The sequence below is a fragment of the Trachypithecus francoisi genome, unplaced genomic scaffold, assembly GCF_009764315.1.
Source record: "Trachypithecus francoisi isolate TF-2019V2 unplaced genomic scaffold, Tfra_2.0 Lachesis_group12, whole genome shotgun sequence".
NCBI lineage: Eukaryota > Metazoa > Chordata > Mammalia > Primates > Cercopithecidae > Trachypithecus > Trachypithecus francoisi.
This window is the reverse complement of record NW_022681457.1, coordinates 95,459,331-95,483,991: the sequence shown is the minus strand read 5'-3', so window position 1 is coordinate 95,483,991 and position 24,661 is coordinate 95,459,331. Positions and strand designations below refer to the sequence as shown.

General features: G+C 48.2%; 1 protein-coding gene across 8 annotated transcripts in view; it reads left to right on the top strand.

The window, feature by feature from the left end:
• Positions 1–24,661, top strand: part of PTPRU (protein tyrosine phosphatase receptor type U) — a 90,161-nt gene that overhangs the window by 16,019 nt on the left and 49,481 nt on the right. For all 8 annotated transcript variants that reach the window (XM_033227431.1, XM_033227427.1, XM_033227428.1 and 5 more), the window contains exons 2-8: positions 3,269–3,400; positions 6,568–6,839; positions 7,327–7,408; positions 7,515–7,630; positions 7,932–8,106; positions 8,672–8,965; positions 23,151–23,459. In XM_033227431.1, the coding sequence (XP_033083322.1) occupies positions 3,269–3,400; positions 6,568–6,839; positions 7,327–7,408; positions 7,515–7,630; positions 7,932–8,106; positions 8,672–8,965; positions 23,151–23,459 (1,380 nt within the window). The remainder of the gene's footprint in view (positions 1–3,268; positions 3,401–6,567; positions 6,840–7,326; positions 7,409–7,514; positions 7,631–7,931; positions 8,107–8,671; positions 8,966–23,150; positions 23,460–24,661) is intronic.

Here is a 24,661-nt window from a genome sequence, read left to right as displayed (position 1 = left end):
ACTGTGCCTGTGACATGGCACTCACCCCCCAAGTGCTGTTATTTGGGAAAAGCTTCCTCAAATGTCATGTGGCACTCACTCCCCAAGTACTGTTGTTAGGGGAAACCTCCCTCAAACGGTGTTTTTCCTCTGCCCTCACACCACCACAGCAGCAGCCATCAACACAGGAGGCCTCTGTGACCAAATGTCTGGGGGCTTCTCCCCACCACCAAGCAAACAATTAATTCTGTAGCAGAGACCAGCTGGGTGTCCTCCAATTCAGTTCCAGCACATGGGTCAGATCCCATGGGTTGAGGGCTCAGTCCCCATGACTGCCTCCTCCTCCAGACACCAGTTGCAAGTCTGGGCCTCCAGAACTTCTGGCCGACCAGCTGCAAGTTGGGGTTCCCACGACCCCCTCTTTGGGTTTAATTTGCTGGAGCAGCTCACAGAACTCAGAAACATATTAACTGGTTAATTATAAAGGATATTGCAAAGGATACAGATGAAGAGATGCATAGGGCGAGGTATGGGGGAAGGCACATGGAGCTTCCTTGCCCTCTCTGGACCCACCACCTTCCAAGAAGCTCCGTGTGTTCCGCTGTCTGGAAGCTCTCCTAACCCTGTCCTTTTGGGTATTTACAGAGGTTTCCTTATGTAAGCGTGATTGACAAATGTGATTGCACGTTAAGCACCTGATCTAAACCCAGCAAGGCCTGTCTGCTTAAACTTGTCTTGGCCTTTCCATGGCATTCCTTCCTCTAGGGTATCAGGCAGGACCCTCTCTGGAATGACCCGTGATTAGATTAGAGCCCTGCCTTGGACAGGTGAAAGGAGGACAGGAGTAGGTCAGAGAGAAATTTTGTTTCCTGAAGCCTATTTCTGAGGCCTAAAGTGTCCCAACATTATAAGACTGTACAAAGGCTTTTATATATATAAATAAATATATGTTAGGTTGTGCAAAAGTAATTGCTGTTTTTTCCTTTACTTTAAAAAAAAAAAAAAATGGCAAAACTGCAATTACTTTTGCACCAACCAAATATATGTAAATATCACAACTATCTATACCTCTCCCTCTTCTTCTTGAGATTGGGAAGCAGCTCAGGTCTGCTCCTTCTGGTGTCAAAACCTCTTTTTGGGGGAAGCCTGGACTTCGTCATCTGACCCACATGGGTTCAAATCCCACCTCTGTTCCTTATGTAGACTTGCATGGTACATATAAGAGCTGCTATTTCCTAAGTGCTTACGTATGCTAGGCGTTGTGCTAAGTGGGCCACTACATCAAATCCTCAACCAGCCTATGTGCAGATAGGGAAACACAGGCTCAGAAAGAGAAGCCACCTGCCCCTGGTCACAGGGGTTGGCAAATTGCAGTCAAGATTTGATCCCAAGTCTGTGATGCCAAAGCCCACTCATTGATCCGCCACGTGGTGCGGTGGACAAATCCCTTCATTCCTCAGAACCTCAGTCACGTCATCTGTCAAATCGGGAGGAGTACCAGTGGCTGGCAGGCACCCAGGACAGGGTCTGGCATGGTTTGCACTTGCTTCCTCGCCACTTGCTTGTGCATTTTCCTGGGTTTCTGGTGCCTCAGGCTCCTGATGGGGCTCCAAACGCTAAGGTTTTGGAGTGAGTGCCAGGGAGAAGCTTTCAGTTCCTTTCTCAACCAATAGTGATCTCAAGTTTATTAGGCAACCAGCTTAGGGCTTTGATGAACTCACTGAGATACATAGACCTCATTACCAACCAAAGGACTCACATCTATTTCAGTCCCCACTTCCTCCCCCTTTCTCATTTAAACTGTTAGTACTGGCTGCAAATCATGGGAAGTTGCTTCATCTAGTCATACATGTGCCTCATCCACACATGACTATGCTTTTGCATGTCACATTCCCACAGGCAGAGACCTAACTTGACTGACTTTGGGCAATGTCTGAATCCCATTGACATCTGTCAAGTAGGAAAAATAGGGGTGCCTGACTCAGAATGCGTGGCCTGAATGAGGCTCTGTACTTACACCATTTAACATTGTGCCCGGCTTGAGTGGATTGGTGGCAATTATTATTATTATTATTATTATTTTTTTTTTATTTTTTTTTTGAGGCGGAGTCTCACTCTGTCGCCCGGACTGGAGTGCAGTGGCCGGATCTCAGCTCACTGCAAGCTCCGCCTCCCGGGTTTACGCCATTCTCCTGCCTCAGCCTCCCGAGTAGCTGGGACTACAGGCGCCCGCCACCTCGCCCGGCTAGTTTTTGTATTTTTAGTAGAGATGGGGTTTCACCGTGTTAGCCAGGATGGTCTCGATCTCCTGACCTCGTGATCCGCCTGTCTCGGCCTCCCAAAGTGCTGGGATTACAGGCTTGAGCCACCGCGCCCGGCCTTATTATTATTATTATTATTATTATTTTTTGAGACGGAGTCTCGCTTTGTCACCCAGGCTGCAGTGCAGTGGGGCGATCTTGGCTCACTGCAAGCTCCGCCTCCCGGGCTCATGCCATTCTCCTGCCTCAGCCTCCCGAGTAGCTGGGACTACAGGCGCCCGCCACCATGCCTGGCTAATTTTTTGTATTTTTAGTAGAGACGGGGTTTCACCGTGTTAGCCAGGATGGTCTCGATCTCCTGACCTCGTGATCCGCCCACCTCGGCCTCCCAAAGTGCTGGGATTACAGGCGTGAGCCACCGTGCCCGGCCGGCAATTGTTATTTTTAAAGGAGATCTCATTGGGCTGGATTATGGCATGCATGGTCCTGCCAGGCCCAGGGCCCACTGTCTGTCCTCTATGGGAAGATAGAGGGGCAGGGGACAGAACACTGGGTAACAATCAGGAGATCTCAGTTCAAACCCCATCTTTGTTGCCAGTGAGCTGTGTGACCCTAATGAAGTCACTCAGACTTTTAGGGTCTCAGTTTCCTTATCCACAAAGTGGAGATAATTCTATTCCTGATCTTATGGGTTGTTGTGAAGTTCCAATAATATAGCAATCCTGATAAGTAGTTTTTATTGAGGAGGGTCTTTGATGGATGGCTGAGCCAGTGGTGGTGGTGGTGGTGGGGGGCGGTCCTGGGAAGTACTGGGGGAGTAGGCATGTAGGGACATCTTGGTATTGGGAGGGGACAGTGAGGGGGACCATGGTAGAGGGAGAGGGTGGAGGAGGGAGAATTTTGGTAGAGGGAGGGAGCAGTGTGGGGAAGGGCCTGAAGAAAGGGAGGAGGGTGGGGGCTACCCTCCAGGAATCCTGCTGGCCAGTAGTCCTGCCTTAGCCTGGGCTAACCAGACCCTGCTCTCACAGCTGGCTGCACCTTTGAGGAGGCAAGTGACCCAGCAGTGCCCTGCGAGTACAGCCAGGCCCAGTACGATGACTTCCAGTGGGAGCAAGTGCGAATCCACCCTGGCACCCGGGCCCCTGCGGACCTGCCCCATGGTAAGTCTACTCTCCATCGCCATTACCCCTTCTTCTCCTTCCAGAGGCACTTCTACCCACCTGCTGTGTGACCTTGGGCACTTTACTTAACCTCTCTGGGCCCCATCTGCATTTGCATCTTTAATGACATATGTGACACCTGAATGTGGCTTTCTCTCGACACTGTCTAATTGTGCATGTCAGGTAGTTTCGTGTGTGAAATGAGTGCAGGTTCAAGCCATTAAAGGCCCTCATGGCTGTGAGTTAAAACTCACTTCCAGTTACTCCCCTTGCTGCCTAGCTCAGGATCCAGCCCACTCCCACTCTCAGTTCTTCCTAAATCCTCCATCTTTGGGAGGCTCTCTTCAGAGATTCTTTTCTCCCAAGGAGCCCCAGAATCCTGATCTCTCCAGGACTTGAAGATGCTGAAAGAGCAGTAACATTGGGACTAGACGTGTTTAAAACCTTCCTTCCTCTGCCCTCTTCCTCTTGGAAGTCCCAGATCCTTCTCAACTTTACCTTGCTCTGTTCCTGTTTCAAGATGGGGCACCTTTGTCATCCTGAGCTCTGGATTGGGAGTTAGGAGACTAATAATGTGGATTCTAGTACTGACTTCCTGCTTTCATCATGGCCCCTAGAGCACTCATTCCAGAGTCATGAAGACCTGGGCTCAAACCCTGGCTCCATCACTTTACCAGCAGTGTGACCTTGGGCAAGTCACTTAACGTCTGTGAGCCTCCATTGTCTTCACTGTAAAATGAGGCAAACAGGACTCCATTTCAGAGGGTCATGAGATGATGCGTATAAAGTACAGAGCACAAGGGTGGCATGCAGGAGTCAGTTATTTAGTTGCTATTGTTGAGGGTCTTTGGGGAAGACCTGTGGGGAAGAGGAGTTGTACAATTAGTACTCCTCTTCACTGGATGCAGAATCAACTGGGAATTAAAAAGGAATGAGACAAATAAAGGCCAAATTGTCAACTTTATTACTGATAAGGGCTGTGTCAGAGGACATAGATAGTGTGGGTATCAAATAGGCTTTCTGAGTGAATCCCCATATTCCACAGCCTGAAGCCCCCTCCCTTTGCCCCATCACACTAGTGCCCAGGGTCTTTACTGCCCAGCTCACAGCATGGCTGAGATTGCATCTGTTGTCAGGGAGGGGCAGCGAAGATTCTCAGTGGTCGGGCCAAGACTTGAAGCCACTAGGAGAGAAGACCTTCATGACCTGGCACAGGTGCCTCCTGCAGACTCTCACAGCTTGCCCTGCCCCTCCCCTTCTGTGCATTTGCTCACACTGTGCCCTTCCTGGGGCACTTATCTCTGCCTCTGCAGGTGTTAGTGGGTATCACAGTTTGACTTCTCTGAAAATAATCTGTAAAGGTACCCACCATGGCAGGGACCTCGTGGGGGCCTCTCCATATTCCCAGGGCCCAGCCTCAGTCTGATACATGGTTGGCACTCAGGTACAAAGCAGCTGATTGGAATTCACCTCTTACAGTCCTGACCACCCTGAGTTCACTCTACCTCTCTTGTCACGTACAAGCAGAGATATACCCAGTGAGAAAGGGGAGAGGGGAATTTAGCAATTAGTGTGAGCCTTGTGCTAGGTCTTGAGGATGTGGTGGTGAGCCAGATGGACAGTCTTTGTCCTCCTGGTTCTCACATTCTAGGAAATGGAGCTGGGGGTGGAGGGAGAAGAAAGGAGGGAGAGTCACACTCAGAGATGGAGAGCAGGAGAGAAGAGAAGCAAGAGCGACAGGGACAAAGGGAGTAAGTGAAAGAGAAGGGGAGGGATGCAGTGAGTGGAGGGAGAGGCAGAGGCAGCAGAAGGAGGAGGAAAGAACAAAGTGTCAGATTGAAAGAGAGAGAAAGATGCACACAGCTGCTTGCAGGGAGAGGAGAGAGAAGTAGCATGAGTGGGCCAAGAGGGAGTGTATCAGGGGTTGGGAAGTGCCCCTTCCTGGATGGGGATGGGAACTTGAGTTTAGTTTACTACTGCCCTGCTGGGACTGATCCAGGAGCCGCCTCCATAGGCCTTCTAGCTTACAGAGATGAATGAGATACCCTCCAGCAGAGTCCCCAGGGAGCCCTCCCGGAGCGGGGATCTGAATGAGCTTGTGTTGGCTGGCAGCCAAGCCCGGGAGGAGGCAGCGCTGGGTGGTTTCAGGTGCCCTTTGGGAAGCCCAAATCCTCCAGCCAGGTCCTGAGCCAGCCTAGTCCACTTCTACTCCCCCAGTACCCAGGCTGGGTCTCTGGGGAAGGGACAGGCTGCCTTTCTCCAGGTTGGAAGTCAAGGGGATTTGTATCCCAGGAATTTAGACTCAGGGATGGGGTCTGGAAGGGAAATTGGAATCCTTTCATTCAATCTCTGTTCTACCTATTGATTCAGCTTGCATCCTGAGACCTCACAGGCTGGTGGGAGACAGACAGGCGCTTTAGTAATGACCCAGGGGTCAGGAGAGAAGCCCTTGGTGGGAGGCGGAGGGAGGGCTTTGGAAGGGGTGGCCTTTGAGGGACTGTCGTGTGCCAAGATCTTGACTCCAGGGGTGAATGACCCAGTCCCTGCCTCCAGGGATGGCTCAGAACATGGGGAAAGCTGTGGTTAGGCCGGGCATGGGCTTTGTGACCTGTAGATTGTAAGGAGCCTCCCCCCTTTTCTTTCTTTTTTGAGACTGAGTTTTGCTCTGTCACCCAGGTGGAGTGTAGTGGCGTGATCTTGGCTCACTCTGCATCCTCTGCCTCCCAGGTTCAAGCAATTCTCCTGTTTCAGCCTCCCGAGTAGCTGGGACTATAGGCGCATGCCACCACACCCTGCTAATTTTTGTTTTTTTAAATAGAGACAGGGTTTCACCATATTGGTCAGGCTGGTCTCGAACTCCTGACCTCAGGTGATCCACCCACCTCAGCCTCTCAAAGCATTGGGATTACAGGCAAGAGCCACCACGCCTAGCCTTTAAATGGTTTTGACAAAGTCAGGTTTGTGTGTTTTTTACTGCTCCAGGTCTCCTGTGGGAAACAGATGCTAGGAAGTGAAGGGACTCACCCAGGAAGGTGGAGCTGGGGCCAGAACTCAGAATCCCTGACTCCTGGTGGGTCCCGATGCCTGGAGTCCTTCTCAGTGTCCCCCTGGCCCTGGCCCTCCCCTGAGGTCTCCTCAGCTCCTGCCTCTTCCTCCTCTCTTTCCAGGCTCCTACTTGATGGTCAACACTTCCCAGCATGCCCCAGGCCAGCGAGCCCATGTCATCTTCCAGAGCCTGAGCGAGAATGACACCCACTGTGTGCAGTTCAGCTACTTCCTGTACAGCCGGGACGGGCACAGCCCAGGCACCCTGGGTGTCTACGTGCGCGTTAATGGGGGCCCCCTGGGCAGTGCTGTCTGGAATATGACTGGATCCCATGGCCGTCAGTGGCACCAGGCTGAGCTGGCTGTCAGCACTTTCTGGCCCAATGAATATCAGGTGGGCTGGGTTCAGTCAGGGGTCAGCCTGTGCCTGGAGGTGGGGCAGATGGATGTCAGCTTGAGGTCGGAGTGGATGAGTGGCTGAAGTTAGAATGTGTCTGCATTCAGCATCAGAGGCCACCTGTGGTCAAGGCCGGGGGTCAGTCTGGGGCCAGTCTGGGTTTAGCATCTGAGGTCATTGTTCCTAGGTATAGCCTCTGGGCCCAGGTCAAGGGTAAGTTGGAACAGTGCTGACCTGGAAACCCTGTGTAGCTGCTTGAGGGTAACTGTCCAGGATTTGGATGGAAACTCTGGCCTCCACCTTATTCACTATGGACGCTGGGACCCCACTCCCAACTAGCTGGCTTGGGAGGGAGCGTCAGTGTGAGCGGGGCTGACCTGCGCTAGTTGAGGCAGAGGAAGCTGAGGCCAAGCTGAAAGTGGGCACCTCCCCAGGCAAGGCTGGAGGGATATCAGTATGACAGGGGCCCTCCCACCTCCCCCAGGTGCTGTTTGAGGCCCTCATCTCCCCAGACCGCAGGGGCTACGTGGGCCTAGACGACATCCTGCTTCTCAGCTACCCCTGCGGTGAGTCCTAGCCCACTGGGGGCGCAGGGGTAAGGGGTGCGGGCGGCCGCGGCTCCTGCCTGCAGGGGGCGCAGGCCCAGCTCACTACGCGGCTCTAACCCCGCAGCAAAGGCCCCACACTTCTCCCGCCTGGGCGACGTGGAGGTCAACGCGGGCCAGAACGCGTCGTTCCAGTGCATGGCGGCGGGCAGAGCGGCCGAGGCCGAACGCTTCCTCCTGCAGGTGAGTGGGAGCGGTGACCTTAGCTGGGGGCAGGGTGGGGGGTTTGGTGGCTGCTTCTGGCATTGACTCCCTGCAGGATGCTGAGTCCCTGCTTTGTACTCCAGCACCGCGCACAGCGTCCCGGCCCTCCCCTAGCTCCGCTCTGCACTCTCTTGGGCCCCCATTCCCCAGGTCAGAGCGCGGCTCCAGGAACCTATGTCCGCGCTGTGTAGTAGGGACGGCTAAATGGGGCCCGGGTCAGAGCGAGATCGGGACCCCTCGCTTCGAGGCGCCCTTGACCCTCTCACTCTCTTCCCTGCAGCGGCAGAGCGGGGCGCTGGTGCCGGCGGCGGGCGTGCGGCACATCAGCCACCGGCGCTTCCTGGCCACTTTCCCGCTGGCTGCCGTGAGCCGCGCCGAGCAGGACCTGTACCGCTGTGTGTCCCAGGCCCCGCGCGGAGCGGGCGTCTCCAACTTCGCGGAGCTCATCGTCAAGGGTCAGCTGGCGGACGCCGGGGAGTGCCGGGACCCCCACCCTGGAGGGGCGGGGCCGGCGGCGGGGCGGGGCCTGCCCGGGGGCGTGGTCGTGGGGGGTGGGGCCGGCAGGGTGTCGCGGGAACGCAATCTGAAGGTGGGCCTGTGTAGATGGCAGTGGTCCACCCGGGATGAGATCTGATCTAGGGGTCGGGGCTGGCGTCGAGGGGGACGGACAGGGTCAAGGTGAGAGCCTAGAGGGGGTGGGAGTCTGGCTGTGTGACCACTGTGTTGATCCTAGCTGGCCTGCGGTCAGCTCCAGGAGGCGAGGATTTGGGGGATTAGGAGGGGCCTGAGAGAGGGGTTGTGGGCTGATGGGCGAGGGCGGGGTCAGCCTTTGGAGCCAGGTGCCCCTTAGGGCCTGGGGATTTAGTGGGGGTAGGAGAGCAGGTCTGGTTGAGGGCTTAGTAGCAGCGTGAGAGGCCCTGGGAGGACGGGGAGGGATTTGGGTGTGGTGGGACGCAGAGTTGGGTCCTGGGGTCTCACAGCAGCATCGGTCCGCCCCGCCTCTCCCCCATCTCCTCGCAGAGCCCCCCACTCCCATTGCGCCCCCACAGCTGCTGCGTGCTGGTCCCACCTACCTCATCATCCAGCTCAACACCAACTCCATTATTGGCGACGGGCCGATCGTGCGCAAGGAGATTGAGTACCGCATGGCGCGCGGGCCCTGGGCCGAAGTGCATGCTGTCAGCCTGCAGACCTACAAGCTGTGGCACCTCGACCCCGACACAGAGTATGAGATCAGCGTGCTGCTCACGCGTCCTGGAGACGGCGGCACTGGCCGCCCCGGGCCACCCCTCATCAGCCGCACCAAATGCGCAGGTGGGTGCAGCCGCTACTCCGGACCTCAGTCCCTGGTGTGGGACACCTGGGTATGGGCCCAGGGCTATGGAGGGGCGCATTCGAGAGGTAGCGTGGCCTGGATCTGTGCTTGTAAGCCTTTCTAAAACATTGCGATTTTTCTTTAACCCTTGTTTTATCAAAGATGATGATAGCTAATACTTTACTTTGTGTCAGGCACTTAAACATATCTGTGTGTGGACACACACACAAGCCCATATTTATAGATTTAAAACTTACAACACCACCACCATGTAGGTGCTCTTGTCATACCCATTTTACAGATGTGACTGAGGTACAGAGATGTTAAGTGACTGGCCCAAGAGCACACAACTATTAAGTGGCAGAGATGGGATTGGAACTCTTGACTGGCTGGCTCCAGAATCTGTGTTCTTAATTCTACATCTAGATAAAATAAGCAACTAAATGCCATCAAATACAAGTGTGTTATATATTCTAGCTGGTTTCTCTTGTCTGGGCATTGAGCCTGAGGTCTGCTCTTCCTTGTTAAAAAGGGCAAAGCAGCTGTTGGAGGATGGTACACCTGTGCCAGATGAGGGTCTTTTTTTGTTTAATCAGAAGAAAAATTGAGAACACAACAAGTTTTTCTTTTTGTGACTTTAGTGTTGTTGTTGTTATGATTATTATTTTTCCTTTTGAGACAGAGTTTTGCTCTGTCACCCAGGCTGGAGTGCAGTGACGCGATCTTGGTTCACTGCAACCTCCGCCTCCTGGGTTCAAGTGATTCTCCTGCCTCAGCCTCCCAAGTAGCTAGGATTACAGGCATGTGCCATGATGCCCAGCTAATTTTTGTATTTTTGCTGGAGACAGGGTTTCACCACATTGGCCAGTCTGGTCTCAAACTCCTGACCTCAGGTGATCCACCCACCTCGGCCTTCCAGAGTGCTAGGATTACAGGCGTGAGCCACCGTGCCTGGCCTAGTGTGTTTTTTTTAATGGACTTATTGAGATAAATGTGGATTCACATGTAATTGTAAAAAAAAATACAGAAAGATTCTCTGTGCACTTCACCCTATTTTCTGCCTTGGTAACATGCTGCAAAACTATAGTATGATATCACAATCAAGATATTCACATTGATAAAAACCACAGATCTTATTCAGACTTTTCTGGTTTTGCTTGTACTTGTTTGTGTGTGTGCATGTGTGTATGTAGTTCTGCACAGTTTATCACACGTATAGGTTTGTGTATTCACCACTACAGTCAAAATACTGAATAGTTCAATCCCCTTAAGGACTCTTTTATAACCACATTCACCTCCCTTTCTTCCTTTACTCCCCAACTTTTGGTAGTCACTAATCTGTCCTTCATTTCTAAAATTTTGTTGTTTCAAAAATATTATATGAATGAAATCAGAGTATATAACCTCTGGAATTGGCTTTTTTTGGGTAACAGCTTTATTGCAATATAATCCACATCTCATACAATTCAATCCTTAAAATGTACAATTCAGTGGTTTTCAGTATACAGTAGTCCCCGTGTACCTGAGGTTTCTCCTTCTATGGTTTTAGTTACCTGTGGTCAACTTGGGGCTTGAAAAGGTTAGTACTGTACAATAAGATATTTTGAGAGAGAGAGATCACATTTATGTAACTTTTATTATAGTGTGGTGTTGCAATTGTTCTATTTTATTATTATTGTTGTGAATCTCTTACTGTGCCTAATGTAGAAATTAAACCTTATCATAGGTGTGTATGTATAGGAAAAACGTAGTTTATCTAGGGTTCAGAACTCTCTGTGGTTTAAGGCATCCACTAGGGGTCTTAGAATGTGTCCCCTGCAGATACGGGGGTACTACTGTATTGACAGAGTTATACAACCATTAACACAATCAATTTTGGAACATTTTCATCACCTCAGAAGGAAATTTTGTACTCTTTAGCAGTCATCCCCATCTCACCTGAACACCTCTAGCCCTAGGCAACCCCTAATTTCCTTTCTGTCCCTATGGATTTGCCTCTCTGTGGACGTTTCACATAAATGGAATCATAAAATACATAGTCTTTTCTGACTGGCTTCTTCAATTTATTTTATTATTTATTTATTTATTATTTTTTAAGACGGAGTCTTGCTCTGTCGCCAGGCTGGAGTGCAGTGGCTTGATCTCGGCTCACTGCAAGCTCTGCCTCCTGGGTTAAAGGGGTTCTCCTGCCTCAGCCTCCCGAGTAGCTGAGACTACAGGCACCTGCCACCACGCCTGGCTAATTTTCGTATTTTTAGTAGAGATGGAGTTTGGCCGTGTTGGCCAGGCTGGTCTCAAATTCCTGACCTCAGGTGATCTGCCTGCCTTGGCCTCCCGAAGTGCTGGGATTACAGGCGTGAGCCACCGCACCTGACCCTTCTTCCATGTAGCATGATGTTTTCAAGGTCTATCCTCATTGTAGCATGTATCAATATTCCATTCTTTTTTATTGTTTAATAATATTCCATTATATGAATATATCACAGTTTATTTGTCATTCATCAGTTGATGGAAATTGGGGTTGTTTACATTTTTTAGCTATTATGAACAGTATTGGTATATTTGTGTACAGGTTTTTATATTGATATATGTTTTCATTTTTCTTGAATATGTACCATATATATCATAAGATATCTCTGTGTTTATTCATTGAGGAACTGCTGGACTGTTTTCCAAAGCAGCTGTACCACTTTAAATTCCTACTGCTAGTCTATGAGAGTTCTAGTTGCTCTGCATCCTTGTCACCACTTGTTATTATCTGTCATCTTATAAGCACTCTAGTGTATATGAAATGGTATCTCATTGTGATTTTGATTTGTATTACCCTGATGGCTAATGATATCGAGCATTTTTTCATGTGCTTATTGACCATTTTGATATCGTCTTCTTTGTAAAGATGTCTATTCAGAGTGTTAAAAATGACCAATTTGTATTTTTATTTTATTTTATTTTTTTTGAGACGGAGTCTCGCTCTGTCGCCCAGGCTGGAGTGCAGTGGCATGATCTCAGCTCACTGCAAGCTCCGCTTCCCGGGTTTACGCCATTCTCTTGCCTCAGCCTCCTGAGTAGCTGGGACTACAGGCGCCTGCCACCTCACCTGGCTAGTTTTTTTATTTTTTAGTGGAGACGGGGTTTCACTGTGTTAGCCAGGATGATCTCGATTTCGTGACCTCGTAATCCGCCCGTCTTGGCCTCCCAAGGTGCTGGGATTACAGGCTTGAGCCACTGTGCCCGGTCATGACCAATTTTTAAATTGGGTTATTTGTCTTTTTATTATTGATTTGTAATTGCTTATATATTCTGAGTAGGCCCGGCACGGTGGTGGCTCAGGCCTGTAATCCCAGCACTTTGGGAGACTGAGGAGGGCAGATCACTTGAGGCCAGGAGTTCGAGACCAGCCTAGTCAACATTGTGAAACTCAGTCTCTACTAAAAATACAAAAATTAGCCAGGTGTGGTGGTGGGCACCTGTTGTCCCAGCTACTCAGGAGGCTGAGGCACAAGAATCACTTGAACCCAGGAGGTAGAGGTTGCAGTGAGCTGAGATGGCGCCCCTGCACTCCAGCCTAGGTGACAGAGACTGTCTCAAAAAAAAAAAAAAAAGTTATTTATATGCTGTGGACACTAGATGCTTATCAGATGTTAATGTTTGCGAATACTTTCTCCCATTCTGTGGATTTTATTTTCTTTTTCTTGATAGTTTTTTTTTTAAGCATGGAAGTTTTTAATTTATCTATTTTTTTCTTTTGTTGTTTGTGCTTTTGATGTCATACCTAAGAAACCATTGCCTAATCCACAGTCATGAAGATTTACTCCTGTGTTTTTTTTCTAATAGTTTTATAGTTTCAGCTATTACATTCAGGTCTTTGATCCACTTTGAGTTAATTTTTCAAACGTGGTGTGAGGTAGGGATCCAACCTCATTTTTTTTTTTTTGTTTGAGATGGAGTTTCACTCTCGTCACTCAGGCTGGAGTGCAATGGTGCAATCTTAGCTCACTGCAACCTCTGCCTCCCAGGTTCAAGCGATTCTCCTGCCTCAGCCTCCTAAGTAGCTGAGATTACAGGCACGCACCACCATGCCCAGCTAATTTTTGTATTTTTGGTAGAGACAGGGTTTCACCATGTTGGCCAGGCTGATCTCAAACACCTGACCTCAGGTGATCCACCTGTTTCAGACTCCTAAAGTGCTAGGATTATAGGCGTACGTGGCCAACTTCATTCTTTTGTATGTAGATCTTCATTACCGTTTGTTGAAAAGTCTGTTCATTCCTTATTGAGTTACCTTGGCACTGGGATTGATTTCTTTCATTCAGCTTAGTTTCCTTCATCCAAGTTGTGTATATCATTAGTTTATTACTTTTTATTGCATGGTGTGGAAATGCCAGATTGTTTAACCATTCACCTGTTGAATGACATCTGGGCTGGTTCCACTTTTTCATTATTACAAGTAAAGCTTCTGTGAGCATTCACACACAGGTTTTCGCATGAACATAACTTTTCATTTTTTCTGGGATAAATGCTCAAGAGTACAGTCAATGAGTCATATGGTGATTGCATGTTTAGTTTTATCAGAAACTGCCAGAGTGGCTGTGTTGTTTTATATTCTCACCAACAATGTATGAGTGATCCAGTTTTCTGCATCCTTGCCAACATTTAGTGTTGTCACTATTTTTTATTTTGGACTTCCTGAGAGGTGTGTAGTGATAGCCCATCATGGTCTTAATTTGCATTTCTTCAGCATCTAGTGATGTTGAACATTTTTTCTTTTCTTTTCTTTTTTTTTTTTTTTGAGATGGAGTCTCACTGTGTCGCCCAGGCTGGAGTGCAGCAGCATGATCTCAGCTCACTGCAACCAGCAATTCTTGTGCCTCAACCTCCCAAGTAGCTGGGATTACAGGCGCATGCCACCATGCCTGGCTAATTTTTGTATTTTTAGGACAGATGGGGTTTTGGCATATTGGCCAGGTTGGTCTTGAATTCCTGACCTCAACTGTTCTGCCTGCTTCAGCCTCCCAAAATGCTGGGATTACAAACATGAGCCACAGTACCTGGACGAACATCTTTTCGTGTGCTGTTTGCCATCTGTGTATCCTTTTTGGTGCATTGTCTGTTCATGTCTTTGAACGTTTTCTGATTGGATTATTCTTTTTTCTTTTTTTGCTGTTAAGTGTTGAGAGTTTTTTGTATATACTAGGTACCAGTCCTTTGTTAAATGTGGAGTTTGTAAATATTTCCTCCCAGTTTGTAGCTTGTCCTTCACCCTCTTTATATGGACTTTCACAGAACTATTTTCAGTTTTGATGAGGTTCCGTTTATAAAATTTCCCTTTTATGAATTGTGGTTTTGGTATCAAGTCTGAAAACTCCTTGCCTATCCCTGTCTCCCAAAGATTTTCTCCTTTTTTTCTTTCTTTTTTTTTAATGCAGAGTTTTTCTCTTGTTGCCCAGGTTGGGGTACAATGGCATGATCTCAGCTTACTGCAACTTCCGCCTCCTGGGTTCAAGCGATTCTTCTGCCTCAGCCTCCTGAGTAGCTGGGATTACAGGCATGTGCCACCACACCTGGCTAATTTTGTATTTTCAGTAGAGGCGGAGTTTCTCCTCATTGGTCAGGCTGGTTTTGAACTCCCGACCTTAGGTGATCCGGCCTCCCAAAGTTCTGGGATTACAGGCATGAGCTACCGCACCCGGCCTCCTGTTTTTTTTCTAAAAGTGTTATAGTTTTACATTTTACGTTTAAGTTCATGATCTATTTTGGGTAAGGTGTGAGGTTTAGGTCAGTGTTATTTGTTGCTAATCAATATTCGTGTTTTAAAAAGCCGATCTGTGAATTATCTAAAATCCAGTTTAAAGCCGCACTTTGGGAACTCCCTGGGTGGTAGGTCTAAAATCTGGTTTAATGTCACACTTTGGGAGACTCTTGGGTGGTGGGCCAGAGTATTTCAGGGCGAATTGCTTTCTAGCAAAGGGGTCTGGGTCAGGTTACTTAACCTTTCTGAGCTTCAGTTCCCCTGTTTTACAAAATGGGAATAATAACATTTACCATATAGGGTTAGTTTGAAGATTTATTCAACAAATGCTTATTGAGTGCCTATTACGTGCAAGGTGCTGTTGTGGTTGTTAGGGGTATATGACTGTAACCAAGACAGACAAAGGCCACCAACATGTGAGTTCTTCATGGAACTCACATTTTGGCAAGAGGAGAGAGATAATAGATGAGTAAACAAGTGAAGTATACAGTTGACCTTTGAACATCACAGGTTTGAATTGGGCAGGTCCATTTACATAGACTTTTTTTTCACTCACACATGCATCAAAAATACGGTATTTGTGGGCTGGGCATGGTGGGTTATACCTGTTATTGCAGTGCTTTGGGAGGCTGAGATGGGAGGAATGCTTGAGGCAAGGAGTTTGAGACCAGCCTGGACGACATAGCAAGACACAACAGCAACAATAATTAGCTGAATGTGGTGGCATGTGCCTGTAGTCGCAGCTACTCAGGAGGCTGAGGCAGGAGGATTGCTAAAGCCCTGGAGATCAAGGCTGCAGTGAGCTAAGATTTCACACTGCACTCCAGCCTGGATGATAGAGCAAGATCTTATCTAGAGACAAACAAACCAACAATACAAAAAACTCCAGTGTTTCTAGGGCCTGCATATATGAAGGGCCAACTGTGGGACTTGAATATGTGTGAATTCGGTTATATGTAGGGGTCCTAGAACCAATCCCCGGCATATACCAAGGGAGGACTATATAGCCTGTCAGATGGTGATAAGTGCTGTGAAGGAGAAAAGCAGGGAATGGGGATTGGAGGGTTGTTATTTTTAAAAGTCTCAAGGAAGGTGACATTCGAGCAGAGATCTGAAGGAGGTGAGGGACTGAGCCATGCAGAGAGCTGGGGACTTGCTGGGGGAAGCAAGCACCAGGCCAACTGAGCAGCCAGCACAAAGGCCTGGAGGCTGGAGCATGCTTGGCACGTGTGAGGGGCATCCAGGAGACAGGTGTCACTGCATCAGTGACTGAGCGGGAGATGGCAGGAGAAGAGGCTGAAGTTGAGCTGCAGATGTGGGACTTAGAGCCGTTGTACGCAGAGAGAGCTGGGGAGCCACTGAAGGGTTTAGAGAGCAGAAGTGAGCATCATCTACTTTTGTTTAAAAGGATCCCTCTGGTCCTTTTGTGGAGAACATTCTTCAGGAGGGCAAAGGTGCCACAGTAGACCAGGAAGAAGGCTACTGCAATGATCTGCTTGAGAGGTGGTAATGGCTGGGAGCCGAGTGGAAGTGGTGGTGGTGGGGAGAAGTGGTCAGATTCTGGGTTTATTTTGAAGGCAGAGCTAACTGCATTTGCTGATGGATTGTATATGGGATGAGAGAAAGGGAAATAGAAGTCAAGCATGGCTCCAAGGCATTTTGCTAGAGCAGCAGGAACAATGGAGCTGTCGTTTCCTGCGAAGGAGCAGACTGTGGTGGGAGCTGATTTGACGTGGGTATCATAGATCAGGAGTTCTGTGTTGGAAATGTTGACTTTGAGATACCTATTAGACATTCAAGCGGAGATACCCATCAGCAGATGGATACATGAGTGTGGAGTTCAGGGAAGAGGTTCGGGCTGCAGATATAAATTTGAAAGTCATCAGTGTGGAGATGGTATAGATGGCATCTAAAGCCCTGAGGTTGGATGAGATCTTTTATGCTAATGAGTCTCCACTAGGGACAATTTTGTCTCCCAGGAGACATTTGGCAGTGACTGAGGACATACCGGTTGTCACAACTGGGTGGCGGCAATGGGGTGTTACTGGCATCTAAAGGGATAGAGGCCAGGGAAGCTGTTCAACATCCTACAATACACAGACAGCCACTGAAAACAAATAATTATCTAGTCTAAAATGTTCATAGTGCTGAGGTTGAGAATCCCCGATTTAGTCCTTAGATTTTTAGGGAATAAATGTAGATAGAAGAAAGAGGAGTTGTAAAGCCTGAACCTTGGAGCCTCCAGTGTTTTGGGTTAAATGCAGACAATTGCATGAAAATGCATTAAATGTATGTGAAGTATAGCACTTAACACACAGTAAGCACCCAGTAAATGATGGTATTTTTAATCTTTCAAAGGCAGTTCTGATTTGCCACTTAGGATAAAAGGAATCATAGCGCAGGGTTCCATAGAGGATATCTATTGCACTCCCCTTAGTGTACAGATGGGGAAGCTGAAACCCAGAGAGGGGAAGAGACTTGGCTGTGATCAGACAGTGGGTGAAGAACCAAGGTTTCATGATGATGGCTGTTGATTATTCCCATTTTACAGATGAATAAACTTAGATTTAGAGATTTAGCCACTTGTACAAATCTACACAGTGAGTCTATGGCAGAGCTAGAATCAAAGTTTGAATCTCTTGATTTCTCATCCATTGTTTTGTTTTAGTTTTTTGTTTCATTTTGTTTTTAGAGACAGGGTCTCACCCTGTCACCTGGGTGACATGCAGTGGCATGATCATAGCTCACTGCACGCAGCCTGGAACTCCTGGGCTCACGTGATTCTCCTGCCTCAGCCTCCTAAGCAGCTGGGGCTACAGGCTTGCACCACCATGCACAGATAATCTCTCTCTCTCTCTCTCTCTGTCTATCTATCATTTTTTTTTTTTGTAGAGACAGGGTCTCACTGTGTTGCCCAGGCTGATCTTAAACTCCTGGCTTCAAGGGATCCTCCTGTTTCAGCCTCCCAAAGTGCTGGGATTACAGACAGAAGCCAGTGTGTCCAGCCTAATCCAGTGTTTTTAACAGCAGCAGCAGCAGCAGCAGCTGCCGCCATCATGGACTGAATGCCCACTTTGTGCTGGGCACTGCGAGACACTTTTCATAGGCTGGCCAGGACGGAAGCTGGGGCAGGGGCCTGGCAGACAGGGTGCAAACACAGCCCCCTCCGCCCTTCTGAATTACTCGCTTCTCTTTGTTGACATCGTGGCCCCTCCCTGCTTAGGCGCGTTGGCCGGCAGTTGTTTTGCTGTTGGCCAGCTGTGTTGTCATCTCCTCCATCCCCATGAGACTCCCCTCACACTATATTATTTACTGTAAAAACAATAATATAGCATCAGGCGAAGGCGTTTTTAAAAATAAGCACTCCGAAGCTCATCCTAGCCCAACAGCTGTTTTAATTTTTCTGACTTCTTCACATCTCTGCCCATATGCCTGCAGTAGACATTTTTCCACCCTTGCATTGGGATGTAGAAAGCATTCTGTATGCTGCTTCATTTGCTTGGTGTTGTTACATGTGTTATGTTGTTTATAATTATGTTTATTGACTCTAGAAGTCCATTGAATGTCCCCATTTGGCTCGACTGTTTCCCTCCAGACCTCTATAATGATAAATAATACTATATTGAGAAATCTAGCACTTACAGTTCTTCCCTTCTCCCCCCACCCCGAGTTATTTCTTTAGGATAAAGAGTCAGGAGTGGTTGAAAAAAGGGCTTTTAAATATATTGCTTTAAAAAATGGGTGTGCTAATTTATACTGCTACTGGCATCTCATGTTAATTTACACATGTTTATTAATTACTATAGGCTGGTAATGACTGTAGGCTGGGCAGTTTGACTCATATCATCTCATGTAACTCTCACACTTGCTCGTTAGGCATTATAATCTACGTTTTTGTTTCTTTTTTTTGACAGTCTCACTGTCACCCAGGCTGGAGTGCAGTGGCATGATCTTGGCTCACCTCTTCCTCTACCTCCCGGGCTCAAGCTATCCACCCACCTTAGCCTCCTAAGTAGCTGGGACTACAGGCATGCACCACCATGCCTGGCTAATTTTTATATTTTTGTAGAGAGAAGAGGTCTCACTACTATGTTGCCCATGCTGGTGTCGAACTCCTGAGCTCAAGTGATCCTCCTGCCTCGGCTTCCCAAAATGCTGAGATTATAGGCATGAGCTATTGCACCCAGCCATAATCTCCATTTTTTAGTGGAGGAACCTGACATCAACATTCAAAGGGGATTAAGTAACTTGCCTGAAGCCACAGAAGTATGGCCAGGTGCCGTGGCTCACACCTGTAATTCCAGAACTTTGGGAGGCTGAGGCACGTGGATCACTTGAGCTCAGGAGTTTGAGACCAGCCTGGGGCAACATGGTGAAACCCGTCTCTACAGAAAATACAGAAAATTAACCGGGGGCATGGCGTTACGTGCCTGTGGTCCCGGCTACTCAGGAAGGTGAGGTGGGAGGATTGTTTGAGACTGCAGTGAGCCAGTGATAGCACCACTGCACTCCAGCCTGGGTGACAGTGAGACTCCGTCTCAAAAAAAAAACGCAAACAAACAAACAAAGAATAAAAATAACTAATGAGGGGTGGAGATAGGATGTGAACTTGGGTGTACCAGCTCCCAGTCCAAAGCTCCTCCTGTGAAAAAAAGTTGAACATTTCAGGGTTATTGCATCTTGTTTAGCCTTATTAAAGTCAACACATGGTAGCCTAATTCAACAGCTGTTAAATGTTATCCTCATTGTTTTAATGTGCATTTTGACCTCTGATCTCTGAGTGACCTGTAGCCCTGTGTAATTTAGAGGGATGGGGCTTTGAGGTCCCCAGATTCTGTGTTGTCAATGTGTGTTGATAGTTGAAGAGAGTGTGTCTGGGTGCCAGATGGTTTTTAGAAACATGGAGAAACTCATGGATTCACACCCCTCAATCAACATATCAGTCTGTAGGCAACAAACTATTTGAGCTCCCTGGATCTGTCCAGATATGATCAGGGTAGGGAGGAAGAAAAAAGAGAAGTAGACCTTCTTTTCAAAGAGCCCTCAGTCTACCTGGGTAGATGGGAGGTAGCACAGTTGTCGAAGAATGAGATGCCTAAGTCTGAAGTTGGGAGTTTCATCCTCCACAGTTGCTCTCTTGGACCCTGTAAGGTGATTTTTAAGAAGCTTGAGTAGGTTGCCAGTATTTAAAAATCTGGAGATTTCACATGAAAATTGAAATTTCTGGCTGCTCTTGAAAAATGGGAGGATCTGGCAACCGTGAACCTGTAGTCCTGCTTGGCATCAGTCATCTAGAGGTGAGCAGTAGCTGCCGCTTTTGGATGGGACATCTACTGTCCTGTTTGCCATGGTCTTCACCCAGCATAGGTCTGCCGTTGACATGGAACTTCTCCTGCCCTTCTGTAAATGCTGCAGGAGAACTAGGAAGCAGAGTGCTTCTGCCAAGCCCTAGAGGCTGGAAAGGAATGTAGGGCTGCATTCCAGGGGGTGGGGATGGTGTGAGCCGAGCTGCAGGGAACAGAGAGCCACTCCCAGTAGTGCAAATACAGTAGTGGTACCTCGGCTCTTGTAGACTCCCAGGACAGTGCACACAGGGCAGCCAGGACCATAGCCAGAGAGTCGGAGAATAACGCGAGGACCTCTGGCAAAGATGGCGAGTGAGCACACCCCAGATCTGACCCTCTGGCGCAAACATAGAAGAATGATGGCTTAAAACAAAAATACATTTAAAAAATCAGAAAAATCTCTATGGGCCAGGAATGGGAGAGAAAAACCTAAGTGTGGTGAATGGGCTTGCAGCCTGCAGCACCCAGGATACAGGGAGCAGTGGCAGCCAGCCCCTCAGTGTCCATATGGGATGGGATTTGGGTGGGCCCTGCTTGTGGGGAGAAGGGAGCCAGTCAGGAGGCAGGCTTTGTTCCTAGGAAGTGCTGAAATCTCTCTTGGATGGCTCCATATATAACTGGAGACATGCTGCTTGCATGCATTCCAGGGAAGAAAGGAAACCTTCTGGGTGGAAACAGAAACTTGTATTGTGCAGTACTTGAGGCCAGAGTTGGAAACTGTTACCGGTGCACTCCCAAGATAGGAGCAACCTGGGCGAATGCTTCCCTTTGTATCTTCTTCATAAGGGGAATTCTGAACAAATTAATCACACAAAAAATGCCACTAGGGGCTGGGCATGGTGGCTCAAGCCTGTAATCTCAGTACTTTGGGAGGCAGAGGCAGGAGGATCAGTTGAGCCCAGGAGTTTGAGATGAGCCTGGGCATCTCAGCAAGACCCTATCTCTACAAAAAATATAAAAATTAGCTGGGCTTGGTGGCACATGCCTGTAGTGCCAGCTACTTGGGGGACTGAGGCAGGAGGATCACTTGAGCCAGGGAGATCAAGGCTGCAGTGAGCCGTGATCCTGCTAATGCACTCCAGCTTGGGTGACAGAGCAAGACCTTGTCTCAAAAAAAAAAAAAAAAAAAAAAGGCTCCTTGGGGTTGTACTTAATCTTCTTCTTTTTTTTTTTTGAGACGGAGTCTCGCTCTGCCGCCCAGGCTGGAGTGCAGTGGCCAGATCTCAGCTCACTGCAAGCTCCGCCTCCCGGGTTCACGCCATTCTCCTGCCTCAGCCTCCCGAGTAGCTGGGACTACAGGCGCCCGCCACGTCGCCCGGCTAGTTTTTTGTATTTTTAGTAGAGACGGGGTTTCACTGTGTTAGCCAGGATGGTCTCGATCTCCTGACCTCGTGATCCGCCCGTCTCGGCCTCCCAAAGTGCTGGGATTACAGGCTTGAGCCACCGCGCCCGGCCAAGGTTGTACTTAATCTTCTTAAGAGACTGTGTAGCGGTGCTTTCTCACCTGTTCATTAAGGGATGCTGAGGTCCCTCTAGCTGGGGACACTTTGCAGGCCCTCACAGAACTTGAGAGTAATGAAACTACACTTCACAGAATCAGGGTGCAAGAGAGAAAAGGATCATTTGGCACAATCTTGGTGTCTTCCCTCATTTTACTGATCCAGAAATTGAGGCCCAGAGATTTGCCCAAGATCACACAGCTGGTCAATGCAGATGCAGGACTATGGGCTGAGCCCGGAGCTCCATCTTGCATTTGCTTCAGAAGCCTTGGCTTGGCTTTTCTTTCCTTTTCTTTCTTTCTTTCTTTTTTTTTTTTGAGACAGGGTCTCACTGTGTCACTCAGGCTGGAGTGCAGCGGTGTGATCATGGCTCACTGCAGCCTCAACCTCCCAGGCTCAAGCAATACTCCTGCCTCAGCCTCCTGAGTAGCTGGGACCACAGGTATGTGCCACCATGCCCAACTAATTTTTGTGTTTTTAGTAGAGATGAGGTTTCTCCATCTTGACTAGGCTGGTCTCAAACTCCTAATTTCAGGTGGTCTACCTGCCTGCGCTTTCCAGAGTGCTGGGATTACAGGCGTGAGCCGCCGTGCCCAGCCTATTATTATTATCATTATATAATAGATTGTGCTTCCCTTTTTGCTTTGACAGCCAGGGAACCCACCACTGAATTTGAACCTTATCTTTAGACCTCCACATAGGACCTCATGTTATGTATTTCTTTTCTGTTTCCCTGTCATTCCCTGGCTTTATTTAACTATTTGGCTCTCATTCCCCTCATTACCCTGATTTCTGTATGTTATTATATTATATGTATTACTATACATTGTTTCCGAACAAGTTTGGAATTAATACCTTAAGAAAAATGTATCAACAGTTTGATTCAGACTGGCCTGTTGTATGTAGTCCAGGGTGATCTTGAATAAGGAGGTGAACTATGCTATTAAAAATGAATTAATGGCCAGGTGCGGTGGTTCACACCTGTAACCCAAGCACTTTGGGAGGCTGAGGTGGGCGGATCACTTGAGGAGTTCAAGACCAGCCTGGCCAACATGGTGAAACCCTGTCTCTACCAAAAATAGAAAAATTAGCCAGGTGTGGTGGTGTACGCCTGTAATCCCAGATCTAGGTGTGAGCCTAGATCGTGCCATTGCATTCCATCCTGGGTGACAGAGTGAGCCTCTGTCTCAAAAAAAAAAAAAAGAAAAAGGTAATATTTTTGAGAGCTTATTGTATATTAGCCATTGTCATGCATCCTTTGTGTGTATTTCCTTAAACCTTACAATGATCCTATGAGGCAGGGCCTATTATCTTTCCATTTTGTAGTTGAGGAATCTAAGGATCAGAGGGGTGAAGTGATGCAGCCAGCAGTTGCCAGCTGCAAGTGGCAGAGCCAGGATTCGAATGTAGCCCACCTGACTCCAGAGCACACACTTACTTCCTGTTTGATGTTCTTTGGGAGGGGACCCCTGAGCTCTTGGGGGCAATGGAGGGATGATTTCAGGCAGCTGACTGATGCTTTTTCTCCCTGTTCTTCCTCTTCTCTTCCCATTTCTTCTAACCTCTTCTCTCTGCTTCCTGTGTTCTCCAGAGCCCATGAGGGCCCCCAAAGGCCTGGCTTTCGCTGAGATCCAGGCCCGCCAGCTGACCCTGCAGTGGGAACCACTGGGCTACAACGTGACGCGTTGCCACACCTATACCGTGTCGCTGTGCTATCACTACATCCTGGGCAGCAGCCACAACCAGACCATCCGAGAGTGTGTGAAGACAGAGCAAGGTGTCAGCCGCTACACCATCAAGAACCTGCTGCCCTATCGGAACGTTCATGTGAGGCTTGTCCTCACTAACCCTGAGGGGCGCAAAGAGGGCAAGGAGGTCACCTTTCAGACGGATGAGGATGGTAAGAGTCTCAGCCCTAATTCCCAGGGCCCTGTGTGCCTTCCATAGATACTCCATGTCTGAGACTGAAATTTACTGAGAGTATTTTTTTTTTTTTTTTGCTTAGGATTAAACCAACTGTATAACACCAAAGTAATGATAGCTTCTATTTATTCTCTGGAAGACTTTGGGTTAGATTAGTCTACTTTCTTTCCTTAAGTGTTTGAAAGAATTCAGCAGTAAAGCCATTTGGGCATAGAGTTTTCTTTGTGACAAGATTTTTAGTAAATTTTAATTTTTGAAATAGATATTGGGATATTCAGATTTTTTATTCTTGTATCGGTTTGGATGGACTGTGTTTTTTTTGGGTTTTTTTTTTGAGATGGAGTCTCACTCTGTTGTCCAGGCTGGAGTGCAGTGGCACTATGGCTCACTGCAAGCTCCGCCTTCCGGGTTCACGCCATTCTCCTGCCTCGGCCTCCCGAGTAGCTGGGACTACAGGCGCCTGCCACCATGCCTGGCTAATTTTTTGTACTTTTAGTAGAGATGGGGTTTCACTGTGTTAGCCAGGATGGTCTTGATCTCCTGACCTCATGATCCGTCTGCCTCGGCCTCCCAAAGTGCTGGGATTATAGGCGTGAGCCACTGTGCCTGGCCCGATGGACTGTGTTTTTTTAAAGCAATTTGTTCATTACACCTAAATTGTCAAATTTCTTGAGATAAAGTTGTTTATAATATTTATTTATTTATTTAGAGACAGAGTCTTGCTCTGTTGCCCAGGCTGGAGTGCAGTGGCGCCATCTTCTTTGACTTAAGAGTTATTTAGAATTATGTTGCTTAATTTCTAAGCACTTGGGACTTTTCTTTTTTGTTTGTTTTTGAGACACAGTTTCACTCTGTCACCCAGGCTGGAGTGTAGTGGCGCAATCTTGGCTCACTGCAAGCTCCGCCTTCTGGGTTCAAGCGATTCTTGTGCCTCAGCCTCCTGAGTAGCTGGGATTACAGGCACCTGCCAGCATGCCTGGCTAACTTTTGTATTTTTAGTAGAGACAGGGTTTTGCCACGTTGGCCAGGCTGGTCTCGAACTCCTGACCTCAGGTGATCTGCCCACCTTGGCCCCACAAAGTGCTGGGATTATAGGCATGAGCCACCGTGCCTGGCCAGCAATTGGAACTTTTCTAATTGTCTTTTTATTATTGATTTCTCAGTTACTTCCACTGTAGC